Genomic DNA, 24,545 nt, shown 5'->3' with positions numbered 1-24,545 from the left:
TTAAGAAAAGTACTAACATTTCCTATCTGCACTTATGGTGTGAACTTTTAAATCGGTACTTCCAGGACTTAGAATAGTTCCTATACGGCACAGTGATTACAACACATGCACACACACACACTCTCTCACACACATACACACACACGCGCACACACACGCATGCACACACGCACCCACGCACACACGCATGCACACGCATGCACATGCACACACGCACACGCATGCACACACGCACACGCATGCACACACGCACACACGTGCACACGCATGCACGCATGCACACACGCACACCCGCACACACACGCACATACACACACGCACACATACACACACACATACACACACACACATACACACAGGCACCCACGGAATACATTCCAGAGGAGCTTGCTCTGTGGTCGGTTCTCCCAGCATGGCAAGAACAGCCACAAATTCCTCTACAAGAAATTACGGGAAATCTTGGAAGTTACTCCCACTCTTCGGGAGCTCTGCGAGAGCTTTTTCTCCATGGAGATGGCTTCTGTTGCCTCAGAAAGAAAGCGGGTTTAGCCTCTCAGCACAGCAAAGCACCCAGTCCTTCGGTGGAAGGAAGAGTGGAAGCCGGGCAGGCTGTTCCTCCATCAGAGGTAGAGAGGGGGAAATTGCCACAAATACTGGCCGGGATTGTTTGCCTTCTGTGGGGAGACCCTGAAAAGACCCACAGGGACTTTTTTCGCTGCGTATACTGTATGCCAGTTCCTAAAAAATAGCATCTACTGCCCCATTTGCATCATTGTATGTTGGTCGAAATGTTACCATAACAATAACCCCAAGAGTCAATGAAGTCTCATTCTGTCTTCACACTCCCTGCAGTTTTGATCATTCTCTTATTTCGAGACTGGAGTTTGGTGAATTTCCAAATGTTTTTGATTCTGTGCATCGTACTGGCCACCATGGGGCTGTTTATGAGAAGAGGATCTATGCTCACAAGAGCAGACCTGATGTGAAGAAAGAGGACGGGACATGTGAATCCCACACTTCAAATATGCGTAGGTGTATCTGTGTGTAGTCGCAGTTTTAGGGACTGAGTATCTAAAAGGCTGAGGCACGAGCACCCACGGAACGCGGGCACGGCTGTGTGGGTGAGCCACTCCGGATCTGGTATTAAGGGTTCATTCATAGCAACCCTCTCCCCTTCTCACTCCCTCCTCCTCCTCAGAGGGGACAGCGGGGGATAATTAGACATTCCAGACCGAACACACCTCCTCCCACCTGAAGGATCATGCTGTTCAGGTCAGTCTGCTGGTAACAGGGAAAGTTGGGAATTTGCATTTCGAATCTTAGACAAGTTGTAAAGACAACACTAGAATGAGCATCACATTTTCCTCCTCCGTTACCACATTCCCCGTTGAAGACACAGGAGTCTAAAGGAAGATATGTTGGGTATTGTTGATTCTGTGGCCTTTGGGAGCCTGTGATCATTTTGAAACAGGGAACCACAATAAGAAACACAAAGCAAACATGGGCTCCGCAAAGGTTCCTTCACAAACGCTGGGTGAGGGTTTGTGTTCTTATCAACATGTTAGGGGGAAAACCCAGTCCAAGTCCCCCCACCTTGTACCCTAATATTTTCTAGGACATTCCAATTATTTTTGATTGTATTAAAATTTGAATTTATTTTCCCTTCGAAAATGTGAACATTTTCCCTGCATTTTGTCTTTTAGGCATGGGAATCTGCTTTTGGAAAAATTTCATCTCTGTCATTTGATGAGGAGACGATGCCCAAACACATTTGCCACAAGAGTCAGAGTGCCATTGTCCTGAGACAAAGGTCGTCATCTAACAGCTTAACTCCTTCAAAGGTGACCCTTCATGCTTATCATCTATAAAGAGCAGCAGAGGTTCTGGACGCAAACACACACACCCCGTCAGCTCCTCACCACACAATCTCACCTCCCTGGGCGAGCATGGTGCTCCCTGGAGTCCCGCGTTCTTCTAAGGACCCGGGTGCGTGCCTTTCAAACAAGATCCTAACCCACAGCACTTCCGCTGTAGAGCGGATTCCAAGTCCTCCCAGCGGCTTCCCTCTGAGCACTCACAGCAGCAAGTGTCTGGCTGGGGCCAAGTGGACTCAGGGCTTTGCTTCCGTGGATGCCACCCACGGAAGTGACATGCATGGTGCTCTCTCCACACGCCGTGGCCCATGTGTCTTGGGGCTCACAGCCTCCTGAGCTCCCTGCTTCTGCACTGCGGTCTTGCACCTGCTGCTTGTCAGCGTGGACCCCTCAGAATGGGGGCTGTGCTGCTTGCTTGGGAGCCACAGTGCAGGATGCTATTTTGTCTCCATCACATTTTTCCTTGTTAAAATTAGCTCCTCTTTAGAACATTCTGCTGGCCAGTGTGTCTCTTCCCGTCCCAGCTTTGTGTCACCCTCACACTTGGGAGGAAATCTCGTGAGTCCTCAGCCAACAACTGAAACTAGTTGATGTGGATGGAGAAGACAGCCCCCCAACTCCTGAAGATGATTTATCCCCTCGCATTCTTTCCCAAAGCAACTGCTGAGCAGATAATACTTTATTCCCTGAAGGAAGATCAGATCTACTCCAAGCATTTGTCACAAGTAGGAAAATAGCCTTTTCAGATCCTATGAGTACAAAACATCAAAAGTCTCAGGATGGACTGCATATGTCCAGCCTCCTGTGAGATGTGGACTCCTCTCACACTCCCTCATTGACCTGAGTTAATCACACGTGTGCCGGGCAATGTACGAGTAAATAGATAACTGAATGGGTGGCTTATCCACGCCTCGAAACCATGAATTTTTAAACAGCAGAAAAGGTAGAACATTATTTTCATTATGCATTTTTGAATTGAGTTTCAAACACTTTATTTCACTGTTGACTTTATTCTACAATATCAGCCATACAGTTCCTGAATTCCTCAAGAGCGTGGAATGTAAAGTGTAAAATGTAAAATGGGGAATGAGAGACACCAAGCGTGGATGCCTCGTGTGTCCTTCTGTAGGAAACGGGGGTAGAATCATCTAGATTCTGTGGTAGCTGGTGTGATGTGTTGCTTAACATTTTAAAATAATATGATGGTTACTAATGCAAAAATATTCCCACATTTATTTTCAGCCAATGAGTTTAAAGACAGAAAGAATTAGCTTGGGGAAAACACCACCACAGGAAGATAGAGAGAAAGGTCCTCCCGGGAGACATCAAGACGGAAATCCGACACCCACTGGAAGGCCGACTTCCGGTGCAGAAAGACGGGGTGTGTCTGAAGACGGAAAGGTGACTTTGGAAACCTGGGTCACTCTACACTGGCCGCATGGAAAATTCAGATTCAGATAAACTTCCACTTAGGTCTATTAAGAGTACTCAATTTGGTATTCAAAATAGACCTAGTATTAACCTAATTATGTTTTAATTTATGTATTAATATAAATAAATAACATTATTTATTAACCTAAATATGTTTCTATAGATAAAACCTTGAATTTCTTCAGACATGTCTTTAATGCTAAAAAACTGAACAACTTGAATTGGGTTTGAAAAATCAATTGCTTTCTCGAGCTCTGGAGTTGGTACATTTCTGCAGAGTCTTTAAAAGAATTGACCTACCTTGTAGTGTGGAGTGCAGGGCTGTTGGGTGAGCCCTGGGTTCTTGCTGGAAACTGTGGATGGCTGAAGATGGCTTCATGCTCCCAGCCTTTGGGCACGAGGCATTGCCGGCTGCAGGGACCTTGTGACAAGGGGGGCCTCTGACTGTCGTTGCCCCAGGTTATGCACCCATCTTCCCGAAGTCCACAGAACTCCAGTGGCAGAAAATCACCAGTGCAGGCTTCCCAGGCCGCCACGCTGCAGGAGCAGACGGCAGCAGCTGGAGGAGCTGGTGAGCAGGGTCGGGGACTCCTGTTTCCATGCTTCCTGTAAAATGTGGGGCTTTCTTGTCGATACGCGTGAGTAGAACATCCTACTATAGCAAGGACATGTCCTTCATGGAGCTGCCTAATTTCTGGCCACTTTTTGTCTGATTCCCTCATTGGGTCCTCACCTGGGAGTCTTGCCGACACCCCCAACTGCCACCCCACACACAGCCCACGTGCTGGTCTCCAGGGCCTGTGGCTGGAGATTCCGAATCCTACTGGCCGCTTCCCCCTGAGCACACTCCTAGCAGAAGGCTGGGCCTGGGAGGCCTCAGGGGCTCTGTTCCGTTTTCTCTGTTTGCCTGCGCATGGCATTGCTGCCACCCTGATGGAGTGCCCTCTCATCTGGCACCTGCCTGGCCCCTTTCCCAAGCCCCAGCTCTGTCCATGCAGCCGTGGGTGCTTTCTGCATCAGGGGTCCCAGCAGGAGGAGCCAAGAGTGCCCCTGGGAGAGTCGGGAAAGAATTCCTTCCTCACGTTGCTGCCAGAAAATGGCCATAGCAGCTTCACGAATCCCGCAGGAACCTATCTTGGTAAAGAAACAGAGGCCTTGTAGTGGGCAAGCCTCAGGTGTGGTCCTTATGCACAACACAGCCCAACCCCGTGGGCACCACATCCCCTGGGCTGCCTGGCACCTGGACTCCTTCCCATCCTTGGCCCAGGCCTGGGTGGCTCTGCAGGGCAGAGCCCAACCCTGTTTTCTTCCCAGGTCTGCTCCCTAGGCCTTCTGTCCCCCAGGCTGCTTCATGGCCTCTGCAGGGAGCTTCGTAGAGGTGAGGCTGGTGCCATCTGTCCGCTTCAGACCACCCCAGGCTCTGCGTGCCCTCACAGTACCCTCTGTGCTCCTCTGCAGGGCAGGGAAGCCCTTCCCATCGGGTCTGCACCAGCCTGGCCACCTTGTTCCTGCCGCCCCTTTCCCTTTAGGTGCCCGGAAAAGACATTAGTTTACTTGCTGGTGCCGGGCAGAACGGGAGGCCTTGTCTCCCACATACCTGCTGGCACCTCCGCAACCTCCAGGCATCATCTCAGCTGCCAGTGAGGCCACCCTGGGGAAGCCCCCGCTGATCCCTGGCTCTCCTGGAAGCCTGTGATGCTCCTTCACCACGGCCCTGTCCCTTCGTAGGTCCCGTAAGCCAGTGGCACAGGGATCCGGCTTTTCTCTCCTGTGTCTGCCTCCCGCAGTACCGGGAGAAGCTTCAGGGCCGAGGCAGTGCCTTTCCATCCATGAATCACCTGATCCATCAGAATACTCGAAAGAGAGCGAGGCCCAAGAAATACTGACTGAGTGTATTCATTAAAGAAGTAATGTTCCTTACAGGATCACCTGTTGTTGAACTGACCTGACATGTGTATAGTGATCTCATGAACAAGAGAGAACCTGTTCACCCGTTCACTTAGCAATTGCATTAGAATAATGATATTTCCACAATATATATGCACTGTCCTTCTAAATTTAACTTTTTGCATTTTAGACAGAAGCTCATCAGTCTTAGAGAGTTCTGAAGGCAGATTTCTCAGCCACGTTGAAGCTGACGAGTTGACCGGTTCTTCCCCAAACATTGAAGAGCTGCAGGTAGGTGAGCTGAGTGGCTTCTGCGAGGGTGGCCGGCCCAGCTCCCCTCAGGGAGACCTGAGGAGGTGACCTTTTCGTCCTGGGGAAGTGAGATTCAGAGCGGGTGTCAAGAGAAGGTTGCATCTTCCCATCTTCTCGACAAGAACAGAAAATTAAGATGATTCTAAATGTCTCTTTATTTCCTGAGGTTCAGCCTTTCAAACAGAGACTTTCTTTTAAAGCTTTAAGTTGGTTGCGTTTAGCACATAGTCAAACAAGATTAATATTTTTCATGACTTATGAGTTCCCCGTGTCAAAATTTCATTTTTTATCATTTTGATTTACAGTTTTCAGTTGACATTAATAGACTGGAAGGCAAGAATAGCAAACATACTTCTAAGCCCTAGCTAGTGGTCCACTTGTAACATGCTATATTTTACAAAAAAGTGTCTGTAAAATGAAATTATTTTCTCTATGGCAGGAAATTTGGGCTGTGAACTTACATATGATGTAAAAGTAGGCACCTGGCAGAAGCCCACATTCTGTTCTGCCCTTTCCGACATCTTCAGTTGGGGGATGGGTAGGAACATCTTTCTTAGGGTTTTGTTTTGTTTGGAGGTCCAGCTAATGAGTTCACCTGGAAGCCTCAGGGCTAATGATCTGCATTTAGAAAGGGCGGTAGCCACGGCAGGTGGTGTCTGTGTGTTGTTTGTATCACGTGTTGAATGGGGCAGTTGTCACTGTGGCCACCCTGGCCCCAGGGCAAACATACAAGTATGAGATAAGCACTTTAATAAAACATACAAGTAGGAGACAAGCACTTTAGTAAAACACAAAACATAGTCCAAAGTCCTGGTGCTGATTGTCTGGGGCTCAGCTGCGCCCACCGACTTAGAGGCAGAGGCTGCAAAATGCCAGGGCGAGGTGCATTTCTCCCACCTCATACTGCAGTGTTCATGGAGACCACGGGAGACTAGGATTATGCTCTTTCTGCAGAATCTTCCTGTAAACCCACCCCCTTCCCTAGAAACAGCACAGGCCATGGACACTAAGATGAAAAAGGAGGAAATACAGGAAGAAAAACGACATCCAAATGGCAAGGCAGATGGCAGCCGGTGGTCCGGTTTCCCTGAGTCAATTTCCAGGAGCTCTGCATGCCGCTCCCTCCAGACAGGCCACGGGGCCCTGACCTGGAGGCCAGACATTTCTAGCATTGTTGACTGCCAGTTTATTTCCAGCAAATAAAGCAATACACTTTTCAGGAGGAAAATTTGTTTTAAATACTTAAAAATTCCCCAAAACTATAGCCTCAAGTATCTTCCAGCCACATTTTAGCCCTTGAGGAGAGCTCAGTTCCGGAACACGTCAGTTCCAGACACGTCAGAGTGGCGGTGGTCGGCATTGACTCAGGAAGGGGTTAGAAGAGGCACCGGCTGAGGCTGCAGCCACGGTGTTTTGTGAGCTCTGAGGAGACCCAGTCCTGCTTGGGGCAGCACATCATTGCTGCTTCTTCAGCTCGACAGGTCATTCATCTCGCACCTCTTGTTGGTCTGTTAGAAACTGGAAGTCGGCCTCATGCTTGCTTTGCCGAGTGAACTCTGCCTCAGTGAAGGCGAATTTATGTCTTGCAAGCGCATAAAGCATTTGGACAAGTGAGCAACAGGGAATGCTACTTGCAGTAACAGTTTGAATTCACTGAAATGCTTTTGTCTTTAGTGCAGTGGCTGTAGTGGTTCGTCAGGGGAAAAGGAAACCCACATCATTTGAGTACCTGATCTTGCCGTCTCCATAGGTAGGTCCATGAGACATAAGTGATGTTCCTCCTTGGCTAAGTGCATGGAGGAATCAATCACTCAAGCTCATGAAACTGTAAAGGTGAGGACATAAAAACTAGGTAACGTGCTGTGCCCTCTGCTAGTGCCATCCTTCCCTTCTCCCCACAACCAATGGTCTCCCACCTCTGCCTGCCCCTATGTCCGTGGCTCCCCCACCCTCCCTCCCAGGTCTTCATCATGTTCCTCTTCTCATGACTCATCTTGCCTCTACTTCTTGTGTATCTTGCACTGGATATGCCAAAGTTCTTTCCGTGTTTTGCTTCTTTTAATAATATAAACTCCAAAATAGATTGTATGATTCTTTTCATGTGGAACGTTTTAAAAATTATTTGTGCTTTATTACTTCTGATTCTTTAAACGATGCTGGAGTTTTTAGTGTTGGTTAAAAATTCACCTTCGGATACAGAACTGAACACATCCTTGCTTCATTCACCGAGTTGGTTTGAGAGTAGGTGAAGGAGTCGTCTTGGTTCAAACCCCATCAAATAGGAGGCTGCTGTCCCGGCCAGCAGGTGGCGCACACCGTCAAGGTTTGTTTGGTGGATGGTTGAAGACAGTTTAAGCAGTCAAGCATTCGCTTTTATTCCCTTTGTGTTTTCTCAGCTGAATTAACGCCTATATTTCTGAGCTATGGTTAAGAGTGACAGTGTGATATAAATAACGAAAACACATTTTGCCATTTGGAATTTTCAAATGCACTTATCTTATCTCCCCAGATCTTGAGACTATTTCTCTCAGATATTTTCTTTTGCTAATTTTCACGAGTAATATTTTCAATGCGAAGACAAAGATATTCTTTCTACATTCCTTGTCAAGCATTATGCATATGAGGTTATATAATATTTGCTGATAGTTAATGAGAATCAATACATCTTTGGGATGGGCCGTAGGAGCATACAGATCAGAAGAATGGGATGAAAAGGAAAGAAAAAGGTGCCAAGAGTAATTTTTACATAGTAATTACCACAATTCCTATGGCCCAGGATTCTAAACTCACCAAGTCACCAGCCATGGATGATCTAGACTGATGGCCACTGTGTGACACAAGCTCATAAAAGACGGATGTTTGTGGGACAGATTGTAGCACTTATTCATTACTGATAACCACACTCATGGATGGGAATTTGGACCTGATCTATTCCGTTAGTACAATCTGGGGGGAAATATCACAGCTGGTGTCAAGAATGCTATGTAGGCGATAATCATATAACAATTCTGAATAGGAGAAAAAAAAATGAAACCACAATAATCAGGCTTTACATCATTTTTCATCTTGGAGTTTTTGTGTTTCCATGAAGGTAGGACGGGCACCGAGCGAAGGTTGTGCCATCACCACCTTCCCCGACACCAGCCAGAAGGACCCGAGCATGGATAAAAAGACGACCATCATCCGGTTTTCTAACGGCAACGTGAAGAAGGTCAAACCCGATCAGAGAGTGGTGTGTACAATGGATCTTTTTTTTTTTAAAGAGTCTTTTTTTTAAAGAAATCAAAACTAACTCAGTTATTAGGAACGATTTTGCACGTCCCATACCCCTTTCCTCTGGGTGTTCAGGATGGGTTGAGGGGGAACAGGCAGAGCACAGGCTGTGGAGTCGGGCAAGCCTGTGTGTTAGCCTGGCTGTTCTGCTTCCTCGGTGCACTCAGGCGAGTAAGACCCTGTTGTCAAGACCCTCCGATCTGCGTGGTGACACAAGAGTGCACCAGCACCCCTCCTGGCTCTGAGTTCAGTCATTGTTTTCAGCTTTTCTAAACCACTGCAAAATGTGGTGGATAATTACGAACTAACTCAACAGATGGCTATGGAAGTTAACTAACATAGTCTACTAAATAAAGTCTCTTCTGCAGAACTCTCTAGAAACACAATGGCAAACACTTAGTAAATGTGCATTGATTGTAGAACTAGCATTAGTATTGCAACAAAGTTAGAGTCAGGAGCTAATCCCTGGTACAAGCTGGAGGTGAGATCCAGGGAGATGGTTTTTACAGCCGGGAGGAGGCACTGTGCCCGGCAGCCACCTCGCAGGTGGAGCAGAAAGCATGGACTTGGGGTTCACAGGCTTGGCCGACTCGCAGCTCTGCCAGACCAGCTGTGCCAACACCAGCCAATTAATTGATCTCATCAATTTCTGCATCGAAAAAAATCAGGAAATATTCCCAGGTCTTCTTCTCAACTGGGGGCAATTATTCTCCCTGCCTTGAGGGCATTTGCAATGTCTGGAGACATATTTGGTTGTCACAACTGGGGGTGGTGTGGGTGCTACTGGCATCTAGATAGTGGGGCCTGGGGATGTTGTTAAACATCCCAATGCCCAGGAGAGCCCCCCCAACCCCACAAAGTTATCCTGCCCAAATTGTCAATAGTTCTGAGGCTGGGAAAGCCCCTTGTAGGTTATTATAAGGACCAAAGTTATGCCATGCATGTATTGCTTGGCACACAGCAAGTACTCAGCAGTTGACAGCTGCTGCTACCATGACGATCTTCACTGGTCAAAGCCCATGAGGTGTTTGTGGAAGAAAAGCCGCAGATGACAGTAGTTGGGGCCCACTTGATGCTGAGGAGCTGTGAAGACACTGTGACCCCTGGTTCCCACTACATGTCTCTGTGTGTCCAGGGGTCACAGACGGAAAACACAGACGTTGAGGAGTCTGGAGGGTTTCCAGTCAAGGTCTCCAGGGTGGTAACACTTTTGTACAGATAATCCAGGGTATAACTTGATTCTAACTGAAGAAAACCTGGGTAATTTACAAAACAGATTGTAAATAAGGTGACATAAGGGAGGTTAGGGCAGGGCTTGTAGTGCATTGAGAATAGTCTCTTAGTACCCACACATTACCAAATTGTATTCTAAACATTTCCTTCTTTAGAATGATCAATTTCCCTGTTGTTAGCCAAGCTTTGGGTACAAATTTAGAGGCACAGGGTCCAGGAGTTCCAAGAGACTGCAGAGCGCGTCTCTGGTTTTTGTGTTACTTGCTTTAATGAGAGGTGCCTATTTGTGGCTCTGTGATTTTTATCCCAGCTGAGCTTCTCAACCCTTCCTGAGGGTGGATGCTAGAAGCCCTGAGTGTGGACACAGGCGTGGTGTGCCCATCACGTGCTCTTCCACCAACCTGAACTAACTCGCATGCTCCCTTTTTCACAGGGAAATGCAAACAAGGAGAGCTTGGATGACCCCCTTTAGACGGTGGCCTGTGTTATACCACGGCCCAGTGGAGGAATCTGTGATACTGATCTCATAGCCTGCCCCAGCCTTTCATTGTGAGGTCTGGGTTTCTGTCACTTTAGAGTAGGAAATAGCTATTTCTTAGCCAGACGTGCAGGTGTAGAGAGTCAGAGTGTGACAATTTAAGAATTGATGAGGTGAGGATGAGTCAGTGGGAGAGAAAAGGGCCTGGCACAGGTCTTGGAAGGACATCCTCGTGTTCCAACCTTTTGCGTAGTCAGAGGTAATGGCCACTGCAGGCTAGTGAGTGTGCACCTCCCCAGGTCTCCTGAGGGCACCTCCATTCCCTTCAAACCTCTCTGGTCTCCTAAGGGAACCTCAACCCCAGCAAGGAGCCAGAGCTTGGACTTGATCATTATTGGAATGATGCAGAATTGAGCATTTGTGGCTTTCTTCTGACATTTGGACAAATTTCCCATGTGAGAAAAATGCCTTTAAAATAATGGCACAGAAATAGTTCCTTCGACTTCAGTGTGGTGGTTTTTCTAAATAAGTCACCTCTCCTATTCTCTCCTGCCTTCTCTCAGCCTTTCTTTGACGGGCAGCGATGCTCTTGCCATGATAGATGCAGACATGCAGTGACCCGCCAGGGTCCCAGAGCTCGGGAGAGAGTGGATGCCTGTCCGTGGTCCCTCTGCAAAACGAACATGTACTTCCCACGGTTTTCTAGTTCTGAATCCTTAATTTTTAAATAATTCCCCTCCCCTCTTGGATGACTGTCCTCTTCCAAAGCAGCTCTTCCCCTCTTTTTTTCCCCAGTTTATTGGAAACCAGAGGGGGTCACAATGGTGGGAAACTTCACAGTAACATGACAATTCGAGGCACAACCCGGGGACAGTTGATGACTGGAGCATTTATGTTGTTTGGAGCTGCTGGGAGACCCTTGGTCTGTGAGCTGTGGGGTTTGGGTCTTAGGGTCTTAGCTTTAATTTTGAAGATTATATTGATTTCATTTGCTCTTTTTCAAATCCACCAAAAATTTTTTCTCTTTCATTTTTAATTTTTAAAATATTCTACAAACATTTGCCTTATATCTGTTTCTGGTAGCATGATACTTGCCGTCTCAGAGCTCTGTGTGGTGCTGGCTGCCACTGGCTTGTCTCTGCTGGTACTTCCTCATGGTGTTGCATTCCCTCACCTATTTTATGTTTGTGCTGGCAGCTTGTGTTGGTGGCAGTCCTATGGGGCCCAGTCTGGGAGATACTATCCAGAAAGCTTTGTGTTTGCTTCTGCCAGGTGGCCCAGGGCACGACCAGCCTGGAATCACTTCACATTAGCTTCTTAGTTTAAGGTGTTCCAGGTACAGGTAGCAGAACTGCAATTGCTGATGGTAAATGAGGGTCACCCGGTAGTGACACATTTTTTGGAAATAGCTCAGAGATAGACAGCCACACTCCTTGTGCTCTCCATCTGCCAGCAAGGAGGTATTTTCTAGTTCCCTCTTTCCTTGGGGCTCTAACCTTCAGAGAGTGTCCTCTTTAAGCATGGATGCAGTTTCAATTCCCAGACAAAGCCCTTCATCCTATCCCAGCAGAGCGACTAAGGGCCAAACCTCCTGGAGACTGCAGAGGACAACAGGGCAGTCGCAGGTCAGGTTCGGGTCTGCGTTCCAGCACCCTCTGGGATTTGTGGCCCCTTCCATGAACTTGGGTATTCATTTCCCAGGATTTTTGTGATTTGCTTGAGCATTCCTCAGGATTTGTAGTGGATGTGTGGGTGGGATGTCTGATCTGCCCACTGCAATGGCAGAATCAAGGCCTCTGTGGGGCATCTGCTCCTCCGTGACACAACAAACCTCCAGATGGGCCCTTGAAGCTGCTGAGACTCAGGCTGTCCTACGAGTTCCTGGTTCCCAACCCTTTTTCTTTTTGTCCTAATATTTCAGCCAGTGCAGCTGTGTGTCTTGTTAGAATTTTTGCCGTCATAAACTGTCATTTAGGCTCTGACTGGGTATGTAGCAGCAAAGTGGGCACTAGAGCAATTATTTTCTTGAGTGACCTCCAGCAAACATTCAACAAAAAAAAATTACACTTGCTAGTTTGCAAAGGCCATGCTGAGCGATTGATTAATATTAGTGCCAGTCTTTTGAAAAGTATTTATAGGTCTGTATTTTATTTTTGTTTAAAAGGCCTAAAACTGACTCTCAGCTGGTCCATGTAGAAGGTCTCTGATCAGTTCATTTTCCAGCAGGAATTCTAAGTTCTGTTACTATTCTTGGATATATTTGTCATACGTTCAACAGTTTTGCCTATGGCTGACATTTCCAGAACAGAGTGAAGCAGAAGTGCCATTGTTTCCACTCCTTCCATTTTACAGGTGCAATTGTGTGTGACGTGCATGGTTCTTATACATTCAGTCAAGAGTCGTGCATTGATATGGACCAGGCAGTGAGTGAATTCATTTGCTCTCAGCTGTGGACACAAAGAAGAGCCCCCCGTTTCTCCAGGGTGTTCCATTAATACACAACAGGAAAACAATCTTTTACAATTTTGTGCTAAAAATCATTTTAAGGGGTAGAATTTTTCCTCAGTTGTCAGGTTCTTCACTGTATTCATTTTTCTTAAATATATTTTGTGGGCTGGGCACACACTTAAATATATTTTAGTGTGTGGGCTCACACTAGTTATCCTGGTGCTTTGGGAGGCCACAGTGGGAGGGTCTCTTGAGGCCAGGAGTTAGAGACCACCTGGGAAACATAATAAGACCCTGGTCCTACAAAAAATAAAAAATTAGCTGGGCATCGTGGCATGCTGTTATAGTCCTAGCTACTTGGGAGGCTGAGGCAGGAGGATCACTTGAGTTCTGAGTCTGAGGCTGCAGTGAGCCATGATCACACCACTGCACTCCAGCCTGGGCGACAGAGCGAGGCCTTGTCTCTAAACACACACACACACACACATACACACACACTAAAAAAGAGGCAAATGGATGTTAAAAGAACAAACGGAGGCCGTGCATGGTGGTTCACACTTGTAATCCCAGCACTTTGGGAGGCTGAGGCAGGCAAATAACTTGAGATCAGGAGTTCGAGACCAGCTTGGCCAACATGGTGAAACCCTGTCTCTACTAAAAATACAAAAATTGCCAGGTGTGATGATGTGTGCCTGTAATCCCAGCTATTGGGAGGCTGAGGCAGGAAAATCGCTTGAACCTGGGAGGTGGAGGTTACAGTGAGCTGAGATCACACCACTGCACTCCAGCCTGGGTGACACAGTGAGACTCTGTCTCAATGAAAAAAAGAACAAATGGAAACTCATCAATTAAGTTTAATTTGGCAGCTTTTCTTTTGTTCACAAACACATCAAGCAGCTGTGCATGTACCCCACACGCAGGCACTGTAATCACGTTCCTGTTCCTATAATGAAATAGGCACAGTGCAGCAGTATTTCAGCAGGCTCCACAGCCAGTTCCTCTGCGTCCAAGGGTTCTGTCTCCAGTACAAGGTGAAAATCACTGTTAATCATCCCTGGAAGATACTGTAGAGGGTGAATTGTGGCCCTTTCCTACAATTTATTATCCAGCTGAAAACTGCAAATCAATATGAAAATGTAAAGTTGAATGTTTACCATAGTGAGTCAAAAGCATTCAGAAGCAGAGGGCACTGACTATGCGGTTAATAATGGACCTTTGACCTCAAACACAGGGACTCAGGGAGTCAGACAGCATATGGGAGGGAAAGGAAAATTTCAGCCAGAGATGACTCAGCAAAGTTGGGAGAATCTAAATTTTGTGTTTTAATGAGACCAAGATCATTCTGCCTACAGCAAGATGTTCAAGTGTAAATAAAAAATGACAGAGCAGGTACAAAACTGCATGTTGATTATCGGTTCTTTATGGAGTGTGCCTTATCCTGTTCAGGCTGCCATAGCAAAATGCCACAGACTGGCTGGCTTGCCAACAACGGTGTTGGGGGCTGGAAGTCCATAATGAAGGTGCCGGCAGCTGCAATGTCTGGTGAGGAGTGCTGCCTGGTTCACAGGTGGCATCTTCTCTTTGCAGCCTCACATGGTGGAAGGGGTGAGACAGCTCTCTGGGGTCCCTTTAGTAAAGGTGCTAATCTCATTCATGGGGCTCCATCCTCATGACCGCATCATCACCCAAAGGCCTCATCTCCCAACACCATTGCTTTGGGGATTAGGTTTCAACACAGGAATTTGGGGAGGGCACAGCATTCAGCCCATGGTAGAGCAGATCACCACAAAATATATTTAAGCAGCTAAGTGACACACAAGTGTCCTGGTTTACAAATATAAATCTACTGAATTTGCAAAGATAGGTGTGTATGTTATTTACATCCTGGTTGAAACAGTGAAACACAGTAAATGCGCTTGCAGATGTTCACACAGTTTTTCTTCTTGAGTATTTTCATACAGTATTGAAGTCCTTAAACTCTTATTATAAGTAGGGTTGCCAGATTTAACAAATAAAGATTCAAGTCCCTCACTGAATTTGAAATATCAGATACACAACAAGTAATTTTTGGTATAAAAGTATGTTCCATGCAATATTTGAAATATACTTATGTTAAAAAGTATTCATCATTTGGCCAGGCACAGTGGCTCACGTCTGTAATCCTAGCACCCTGGGAGGCCGAGGCAGGTGGATCACCCGAGTTCAGGAGTTCAAGACCAGCCTGGCCAACATGGTGAAACCCTGTCTCTATTAAAAATACAAAAATTAGCCAAGCCTGGTGATGCATGCCTGTAATGCCAGCTACTCAGGAGGCTCAGGCAGGAGAACTGCTTGAACTGGGGGGGCAGAGGTTGTAGTGAGCCGAGATCATGCCACTGTACTCCAGCCTGGGCAACAGAGTGAGATTCTGTCTCAAAAAAAAAAAAAATAATATAAATAAATTATTCATCATTTATCTAAAATTCAAACTTCACTGGCCATTTTGTATTATACCTGGCAACCCTAGTTATAAAGCCAGATGATTAGAAAATACTCTCTATATAAATCTCAGGAATATTTTATAGATTACTAGGATAGAACATGTTTCTAAACAGATTCAATGTAACATACACTTAAAAACTGCATTCTGCAGAAAAATTCTACCCCGATGGCTCCAAAGAAATTGTGTTTCCCGCCAGGACAGTGAAACATCTCAAGGATGGACAGGAAGAGACCTTATTTCCTGATGGGACAATCGTAAGGGTAGAAAGGTCAGTAATATCAGACAATGCGAACCCGAAACATCCCCAGTTTTTGTTTGTGTATTTAATAATTTCCTTATATTAATTTAGATTTTTGCAAACATTTAAGTGCTTGTATAAAAAAATAGAAAATAATGTCATTGACTCTAGAAGTTTTGTCTTATGGCCTTGATTTAAATCCCTTTATAGAGACTGTGGGTTTCAAATGGACTTTTAGGTATTTACTTCACCGACATTAGCTGCCTTTGAATTACAACCGTAAAAATCACTCCAGTTTTCAGTGCCCACTTCAGACCACGTGGTCTAGAAGCCCGAGTCTATTGCAGAACATGTGCAAGCAAATATTTAAGGCACACCAAGGAAGAGCTCATCAGAGCTACAATTTCAGTGCTAGTTTGTGCAGAAAGTAAAGATCCACCCAGCTGCCTGAGGGAAAGTGTGGGAAGTTTAGACCTTCCCTTTCTTTCCTGATATCAAAGTGAACACCGAGCGCTGTGGGCTCTGTCTCCTCGCTGCCCCACCTCCACCCTTTCTTTGAGTTCTGCCGTCTCCCCCTCTCACCATTTCTCTCCTGGACAATTACAATAGACTCCCATAGCTTCCTCATGGCAGTCAGAATCTTTTCTGAAATGATTCAACGTGTGTCTCTGTCACTCCCTGTGTCAACCCTGCTGTCCCTCTCACCATCAGAGCCAGCTGTCAGCACAGGCTTCAGCCTGCAGGTGAGCAGATGCGACTGACCTCCCGCCCTGCCTCCTGGCCCTCCCCACCTGCCCCCTCTCACCCACACTGAGTTTCTGCCAATTCCCTGAGCCCCCCGTGCACCTTTCCTGCCCCTGCCTATGGCCTTCTGCACCCTCATCTAACGAGATTTGGAAGGAAGGCTCCAGACCCGGGTGGGGGCATTATTCTGTGCTCCCTCACCCCCCACTGGCCGCCACACTGGCAGCACTGGCCCTGGTGCAGGCCACCTTACCATGTGTTTCTCCTCTTCTGGGAATGGCGACAAAACCATTGTGCTCACCAATGGGCAGAAAGAAATCCACAAGACCCAGTTCAAGAGAAGGGAGTACCCAGATGACACCGTAAAGACTGTGTATTGCAGCAGCTGTGAGGAAACCAAGTACATCTCCGGGAGGGTAAAGATCAAAGATGAAGCTGGAAACATCATCCTGGGCAAGAAACAGATGAGCCTGCAACACGCAGCATCACATGGGAAATGCCAATTGCAGTTTTTTGCTAAAACAGACGAAAACTAATAACACATTAGCTGCCCTAAATGATCTTGGAGAACCACCAAAACTTTAGGACTACCCAAGTCATCTAGAAATTGCAAAGGAAAAGACATTCTCTCCTCTATTTAGGAAACTTGGTTAGAGCAGCACGCGTCGGAGAACAGGAGGCTCACAAAATAGTGATTTCCAGTGCCCCCAGGAAGGCTGCACCCTCTTTGATCATGACGGGACATTTCTGCCTTGTGATGAATCCAGGAGGTCTCTGCAGAGCAACTGCCCTTGGAACAGCTGATTCACAAAGTGCTGAGCCCCTCTTCCCTGTGTGGCCCACCCCAGGCATGGCTCATTCCTCCAGCATTACAGAAACTTAGCCCGGAAAGTTCACCTCTGCTCACCGACACCCCTGTCCTCGCTGGGACAAGAGGGAGACAATTCTAGTCACTACAAGGATACTCAAGTGGCGTCCAAGTCAGGTCAGGGCTCCAATAGTGCAGTTATCATGGCCTGTCGCTGCCCGGGGAGCATGTTGCCTCCTGAAACTCGAGATTTTTAAAATCCCGATATAAAAATAATAACCAGTTACTTACTTCTTTTGTTGTTTTGCAGGCCACCTAGAAATATAAAAGCAGACTGGCATTCATCTAATTTTTACACTGAAATGTAGATGCCCCAAATGTGATTTTGGAAAGAGATAATTTCTTGAAAATCTTATCAGAAGATGCATAGTTTTTTAATTTTTTCCAGTATGTACTCATGTTTTTATGAAATACAACACCATATTTTAGTGCCAGGGATTATTTTAACCTTAAACAATATTGTGCACACATCATCGTAGTCCTCAATATATAGTAATGCTATTTACAGTAACTCAAGAACCATGTGCTACCTGGCTTTGAAGGAAAAAAAAAGAATTCTACTACATTACAGTGGACGGAGGCCTTTTGTTTTCAGATGAATGCTACAGCAACGCGAGGCCGTTTGTCAGGCATAACTGGCAAAACAAATCCATTATTAAAAAGCCACTTTGGACTTGCCTATTGCTCTGATTGTTTTAAATCAGCTTATACTAAAAATTGTCACTGAAGCAAACAAAACGATACACGGCTGTACTGAAAAAATGCACTTCTCATTATCTGTGGGAGATCAGGGAAGAATCAAACATGCAATTTTATCAGGAAGCCGTGCGCAGGCATCAGATCACCTGCCTGACTGGAAGTTTTCATTAAATATCATCTGCAGTACACTCTCCAGTAGTGACGGGTGCAAAATCTGTCATCCAAATAAGATTAATTCAGTGTGCGCATTCGGCGGGAAGCCCTTTGTGGAAAATATATTCTGCAATATTGTAAATCAGTACAAGCTTATTAAAACAACATTTCATACTGATTTGCAAAAAGCCAGAATTTACTTTTAGTTCTTAACAATTTCCTGAAGGCTTCTCATTAGATGTACAATCTGATTTATTACATTAATTTTGAGGAGGGGGGTCTCTATCCAACTATTTGCAAACACGTTTATTTGAAAATCGTACCAAGCATGTTTACTTGTTCAAAAAGGTAGCATTAAGACAATCATAAAACAACGATGGAGTATAAAGAGCTGGAAGATGGGATGAGTCACACCTATCTGGGTCACTGTCTACTGCCACCTTGGAAAAAGCCCTCAGCTGTCCCCCACTTCCTTTTCCCTAAGTGGGTGACATTTCATCCCCCGCATGGCTCAGGGATGCTGGGGGATGGATGAGAAGGGACCAGGACAGAGTCGTCCCATCCATTCCACCCAGGTGCTGCTCCTGAAGGGAGTCTTGGATGCAGCCCTCCTCTCTCTGCACGTGGAGTCCTGTGGAGCTCCATGTTTTCCTAAGGAGCACAGGCCCTTTCAGAGCACGGGCCCCAAGTTTCATGGCCATCAGGTGCAGCCCCTCCTGCCTCTTCTGTCCTTGCAACAGAGCAAGTCACACAAATATTTTGTTTTCCCAGTGCCTATAAAAGTTTGGTTTATGTTATACTGTAGTCTATTAAGTGTATAATAGCATTATGTCTAAAACACGAACATATCTTAAAAGTACTATATTGTTTATAAAAAGGCTAATGATCATCTGAGCCCTCAGTGAGTTATAATTGTTTTACTGGTGGAGGGCTTTGCCTGGATGTTGATGGCTGCTGACTGATCGGGGTGGAGGTTGCTGAAGGTTGGGGTGACTGTGGCAATATCTGAAATAAGACCACAATGAAGTTGACTGCATTGATTGAATCTTCCTCTCATGAAAGGTTTCTCTGTAGCATGTGATGCTGTTTGATAACATTTTACCCACAGTATGACTTCTTTTAAAATTGAAGTCAATCCCCTCAAACCTTACCCACTGCCTCATCAACTAAGTTTACGGACTATTCGAAATCCTTTGTTGTCATATCAATAATGTTCACAGCATCTTCACCAGGAGTCAATTCTATCTCAAGAAACCACTTTCTTTGCACAACCATAAGAAGCCGCTCCTAATCTGTTCAAATTTTATCCTGATATTGCAGCAATTCAGCCACATTTTTAGGCCCCACTTCTAATTCTAGCTCTTTTGTTATTTCCACCTCATCTACAGTTACTTCCTGCACTGAAGGCTTGAACCCCTCAAAATCATCCATGAGGAATGAAATCGACTTCTTCTAAACTCCTGTTAATGTTGATATTGTTTCTCCTCCCATGAATCATGCATGTTTTTAATGGCATCTAGAATGGTGAATGCTTTCTAGATGGTTTTTAATTGACTGCCCAGATCCATCAGAGGAATCACTATGTATGGCAGTTACAGCCTTTTGAGATGTATTTCTCAAGTAACAAGACTTGAAAGCTGAAATTACTCCTTGATCCATGGGCTGCAGAATGGATGTGGTGTTAGCAGGCATGAAAGCAACATTACTCTCCTTGCACATCTCCAACAGAGCCCTTGGGTGCATTGCCAACGAACAGTAATATTTTGAAAACGGTCTTTTTTCTGAGCAGTAGGTCTAAACAGTGGGCTCAAAATATTTAGTCAACCATTCTGTGAACAGATGTGCTGCCATCCTGGCTTTGTTGTTCTACTTATAGAGCAAAGACAGAGTAGATTTAGCATAATTCTTTTTTTTTTCTTCTTCTTTCCGAGATGGAGTTTCGCTCTTGTTGCCCAGGCTGGAGTGCAATGGCACGATCTTCTCTCACCGCAACCTCTGCCTCCTGGGTTCAAGCAATTCTACTGCCTCAGTCTCCTGAGTAGGTGGGACTATAAGCACGTACCACCATGCCTGGCTAATTTTTGTATTTTTTTTTTTTTTTTTTTTTTTAGTAGAGATGGGGTTTCTCCATGTTAGTCAGGCTGGCCTTGAACTCCCAACTTCTGGTGATCCACCCACCTTGGCCTCCCGATTTAGCATAATTCTTAAGGCCCCTAGGATTTTTGGAATAGTAAATGAGATTGGCTGCAAGTTTAAGTCACCAGCTGCATTAGCTCTTAACAAGAGACATCCTGTCCTTTGAAGCTTTGAAGACAGGCATTGACTTTTCCTCTCTAGCTATGAAAGTCCTGGATGGCATCTTCTTCCAACAGAAGGTTGTTTCATCTACAATGACAATCTGTGGTTTGGTGTAGCCACCTCCATCACTTATCTTCACTAGGTCTCTGGATAACTTGCTGCAGCTTCTCCATCAGCACTTGTTGCTTCATCTTGCACTTTTATGTTATGGATATGGTTTATTTTCTTAAACCTAATGAGCCAACCTCTGCCACTTTCAAACTTTTCTTCTGTAGCTTTCTCACTCCTCTTAGCCTTTGTGGAACTGGAGAGAGTTGGGGCTTTACTCTGGAGTAGGCTTTGGCTTGAGGGAATGCTGTGGCTGATTTGATCTTGCATCCAGACTACTCAAACTTTCTTCATATCAGCAATAAGGCTGTTTCACTTTCTTGTCATTAATGTGTTCACGGAAGCAGCACTTTTAATTTTCTTTAAGAAGTTTTTCTTTGCATTCACAACTGGGCTAACTCCTGGGTGCAAAAGGCCTTGCTTTCAGCCTATCTCAACTTTGAACAGGCCTTCTGCACTAAGCTTAATCATCTCTAGCTTTCAATTTAAAGTGAGAGATGTGTGTCTCTTCCTTTCACTTGAACACTTAGGGGCCATTGTGGGTTATTAATGGTATAATTCCACAATTGTGTCTCAGGGAATAGGGAGGCCTGAGGGGAGGGAGAGAGATGGGGGCAGCTGGTCAGTGGAGCACATGGAACACACCTGACATTTATTATGTTTTCCGTCTTACCTGGGTGTGGTTGTTGGTTCCCCAAAACAATTACAAAGTAAAATCGAAGATCACTAAGTACAGATCACCATGACAGGCATAATTATAATGAGAAAATTCAAAATATTACAAGAATTACCAAAATGTGACACAGAGATATGAAGTGAGCACAAGCTGTTTGAAAATGGGACCCATTCATGTGCCCCAACGGAGTTGCCACAGACTTTCAATTTGTAAAAACAAGTGCAGTATCTGCAAGGCACAATAGAGCAAGGCGCAATAAAACGAGGTCGGCCTGCGCGTGCAAACCCCTCACAGAGCGCTGAAAACACAATGTAGGAACATCATGGAAAAGCCCGTTCTGAGCACCGGAATACAGGGGGCGCTGTTGGGTAAACAGGTTATTTGGCGGCACAAAGCAGCTCACGGCCCATCTCTGAGGTAACGCGGTCAGATCTACCTTTTCAGCATGTGCCGGGCCACAAACTGGGTCACTGAAAACCGCGGAAGTTCATTCTTCGCCCCCGGACCAGGAGGGCTGCGCCCTCAGGGAGCTGAGCGGTCCCCGTGAGGCCCCTTCGCTGCCCGCGCAATTCAGCTGTGCCGACCCCAGCGCAGCGGTGCCGGGACCTGGTGTGCAGAGGAATCGTGGTGAGAAATGTGCACACGTCGTCCAGACAGACGGCCCCGTGAGTCTCCCGACAGAAAAGAGGACGGCGAGGCGGAGTCCTGAAGGCGAGGCTTGCAGAAGCGGGAGAACCAGGCAGACGGCCGCGGGCCTGCTGGGCTCCCGACGGCGACGAGGGCGGCGCCCCCCACACGCCTGCGCTCCGGGAAGGCGGAGTCTGTCAGCGCCGCCTGCGGGGTGTGGGAGCTGCGCGCTCCTTCCCTGTGGGGCGGAGCTGGCTGGAGCCGCCGCCTGAAGAAACCGGGCTGTGTCCTCCGCTCCGGGGAGGGGAACGTGGCCAGTGGAAGCCGAGTTCCTTCTGTTGCCTCCCGCAGCCCACAGCGAAGTCACTCTGAAGAGCACCTCGCAGGCCTGCGCTTCTGCTTCTCGTCGCCTTCGAGGCGGCTCTGACCCTGACACCCCTTTCCTCCTCTTGTCTCCTCGAATCCTACAGTAAGGGAAATGGGGGTCCTGTTTTGAAACAAAATGAGAAAGAACCGTAACCTTCAACTTCAAAACACTTCCAGTCTCCTGAAGATTTTTCACATTCAGAGATCTCCACCCATTTCCCAGGGTCCTTGAAATATTTCCTGGAGCCGCGCCTCTCCCAGTGCTCTGGCTGGAGACAGCAGCGGGGGCTGTCTTCCTTTGCGTCCTCGTGAACACCCAGTTTGGGGTGGAAGAGTCAAAAAGAAAACCCAGGAACGCCCCATCCTGTCGTTCTCAGGGTCCCCCAGATCCCCGGGGCTTCCTCTCTCCGCCCCTGGTCTTCCTGCGTTTGTTTGACGGGCCCTGCCCGAGGTTTCCGGTTGCACCTGCGGGAAGGAGGAAAACGCTCGCCTGTTCCATCTTCCTAGGAGGGGAAATCTGAGGCTTTTTGAATGGCCACCGTATATTGCCTTAATTCTCCTTCACTTTCAGCGGTTTTGTCTGCCCCACCTCAGGAAGACCGTCTGTGTTCTCCATAGCCCGGGCACCGAAGGCACATGCCGTGCCTATAAATTTCCTGTCTGCTGTCAAACTCTAGGTGAGCTCGTTATTTCTTCAGTTTAATCTGCGCACGTTTCACCCTAGGAGAGACACTGCCCAGATGTGGCAGCTTTTCCTGACAGATAGCCCGAGGCTATTCTTGCCCTAAAACTTGAAATGCTCACTTAAAATCATCCTTCCTAACAACACAGGTTTTCCCATTTCTATGAGGTTGACCTTTACACCTGAAGAGTCATCAAAACCCAGCTGGTGATGAAGAAGTGACGATTTCAAAAAAACGGAGGGAGAATGGAATCTGGTCTGTGGTTTTCAAGTGATTCCAGTTGCTTGATTTGGTCTCATTGGAATGTCTGAGTATTTGTGGAAAAGGCCCTTAACTCGATTTGCCAAACCCCATAAAGCAGGAGCTAAACTGACATTTAAGTCTTTCTTGTGTCCTTTAAATCTTTTCTGGAAAGATTTTTCTCTGGGTTCACTCTTACATTGCATGAAAACAGGCAATGAACAAAGTGTTCATTCCAGCCTCATGTCGAAACCCCTGGAACATGTTTTTTCTCTTGTCTTTTTTTCTGAACTCCTTGCAGGTCAAGTCACAGGCCTTATTATTATTTTTTTTTAAAGACAGATTCTCACTCTGTGGCCCAGGCTGGAGTGCAGTGGCGCGATCTCAGCTCACTGCAACCTCCACCTCCCAGGTTCAAGTGATTCTCATGCTTCAGCTTCCCCAGTAGTTGGGATTACGGGCACACCCCCACGCCTGGCTGAGGTCATAGGCTTTGTCAGCTGTACCCTCAGCCTCCCTGTGACCCAGCCACGGTTAGAGGTTGCTATATTGACCCTGACAGTGACCCTTGCTCTTTGCAGTTGTGCCGCCCACTCTGCATTCCTATTCGCAGCAGCTCAATCTTGTCTCTTTCAAAATAATTTCAAACAACAATAATTATATATATGTATTAGGTACAATGTGAATATATGTTTTGATATATGTTTGCATTGTGAAATGATAGAATCAAGCTAAATAACATTACTGCACATCTTTTTTTGTGAAGAAAACATTGAAAATCTGTTATTTAGCAATTTTGAAATATGCAATACAATATGTTGACTATCATCACCATGCTATGCAACAGATCACTAGAGCTTCTTTAAAAAAAAAAACACACTTAACTTTATTTCTTCATTTTTCACTTAAAGCTTGATTTTATAAAACAAGTGTTTTTAAGAATTCTGCATCACAAGACACTAAACAGCAGAAATATTCATTGCTTCACAGGTTCAAGTTATAGAAATTAAATCTGTAAATTTATTCAATATGGAAAGCTAGATGATGAAATAAATGTGAAAAGGTCCCGGTAGAGCAATATTGCTTTGCTTATGGATTATTGGTTACTTTCAGGATTTAAACAAAGATTCTAAGTTTAGACTTCTTTCATTGTATTTTATATTTAAATATCTCCCTACCTGTACTGAGTTAAGCTACTTGACCAAAATGTCTGATTTAGGGAAGCATTTCATTTTTTCCATCTACAGTTACCATCTGCAATGGAATTTACATTAGGGTGCTGACAAAAACCTCCTGGTTCCTTTTGAACAATGTGCAATGAATTCATTATGTCAACCCCATGGTGAGTCAAACAGGTATCAAAAAACATGGAACAATTACACACAGTTCAGTAAAGTATAATATTGATTTTTCGCATGTAAACATTA

At 46.0% G+C, this 24,545-nt stretch overlaps 1 protein-coding gene across 13 annotated transcripts in view; it reads left to right on the top strand.

The window, feature by feature from the left end:
• Positions 1 to 24,545, top strand: part of LOC105487634 (putative T-complex protein 10A homolog) — a 128,568-nt gene that overhangs the window by 4,612 nt on the left and 99,411 nt on the right. For 4 of the 13 annotated variants that reach the window (XM_071096210.1, XM_071096207.1, XM_071096209.1 and 1 more), the window contains 9 exons: positions 1,704 to 1,841; positions 3,117 to 3,275; positions 3,765 to 3,876; positions 5,383 to 5,483; positions 7,179 to 7,827; positions 8,596 to 8,736; positions 15,569 to 15,686; positions 22,767 to 22,872; positions 24,366 to 24,460. Coding sequence is in view for 7 of the 13 variants with exons in the window: in XM_071096213.1 (XP_070952314.1) it covers positions 1,758 to 1,841; positions 3,117 to 3,275; positions 3,765 to 3,876; positions 5,383 to 5,483; positions 6,459 to 6,707 (705 nt within the window). In the remaining 6 variants the exon portion in view is untranslated. The other 9 variants (XM_071096215.1, XM_071096214.1, XM_071096217.1 and 6 more) reach the window with 8 other exon arrangements.

This window comes from Macaca nemestrina, chromosome 5 (assembly GCF_043159975.1).
Source record: "Macaca nemestrina isolate mMacNem1 chromosome 5, mMacNem.hap1, whole genome shotgun sequence".
Taxonomy (NCBI): Eukaryota; Metazoa; Chordata; class Mammalia; order Primates; family Cercopithecidae; genus Macaca; species Macaca nemestrina.
This window is presented reverse-complemented; position numbering and strand designations above follow the sequence as displayed.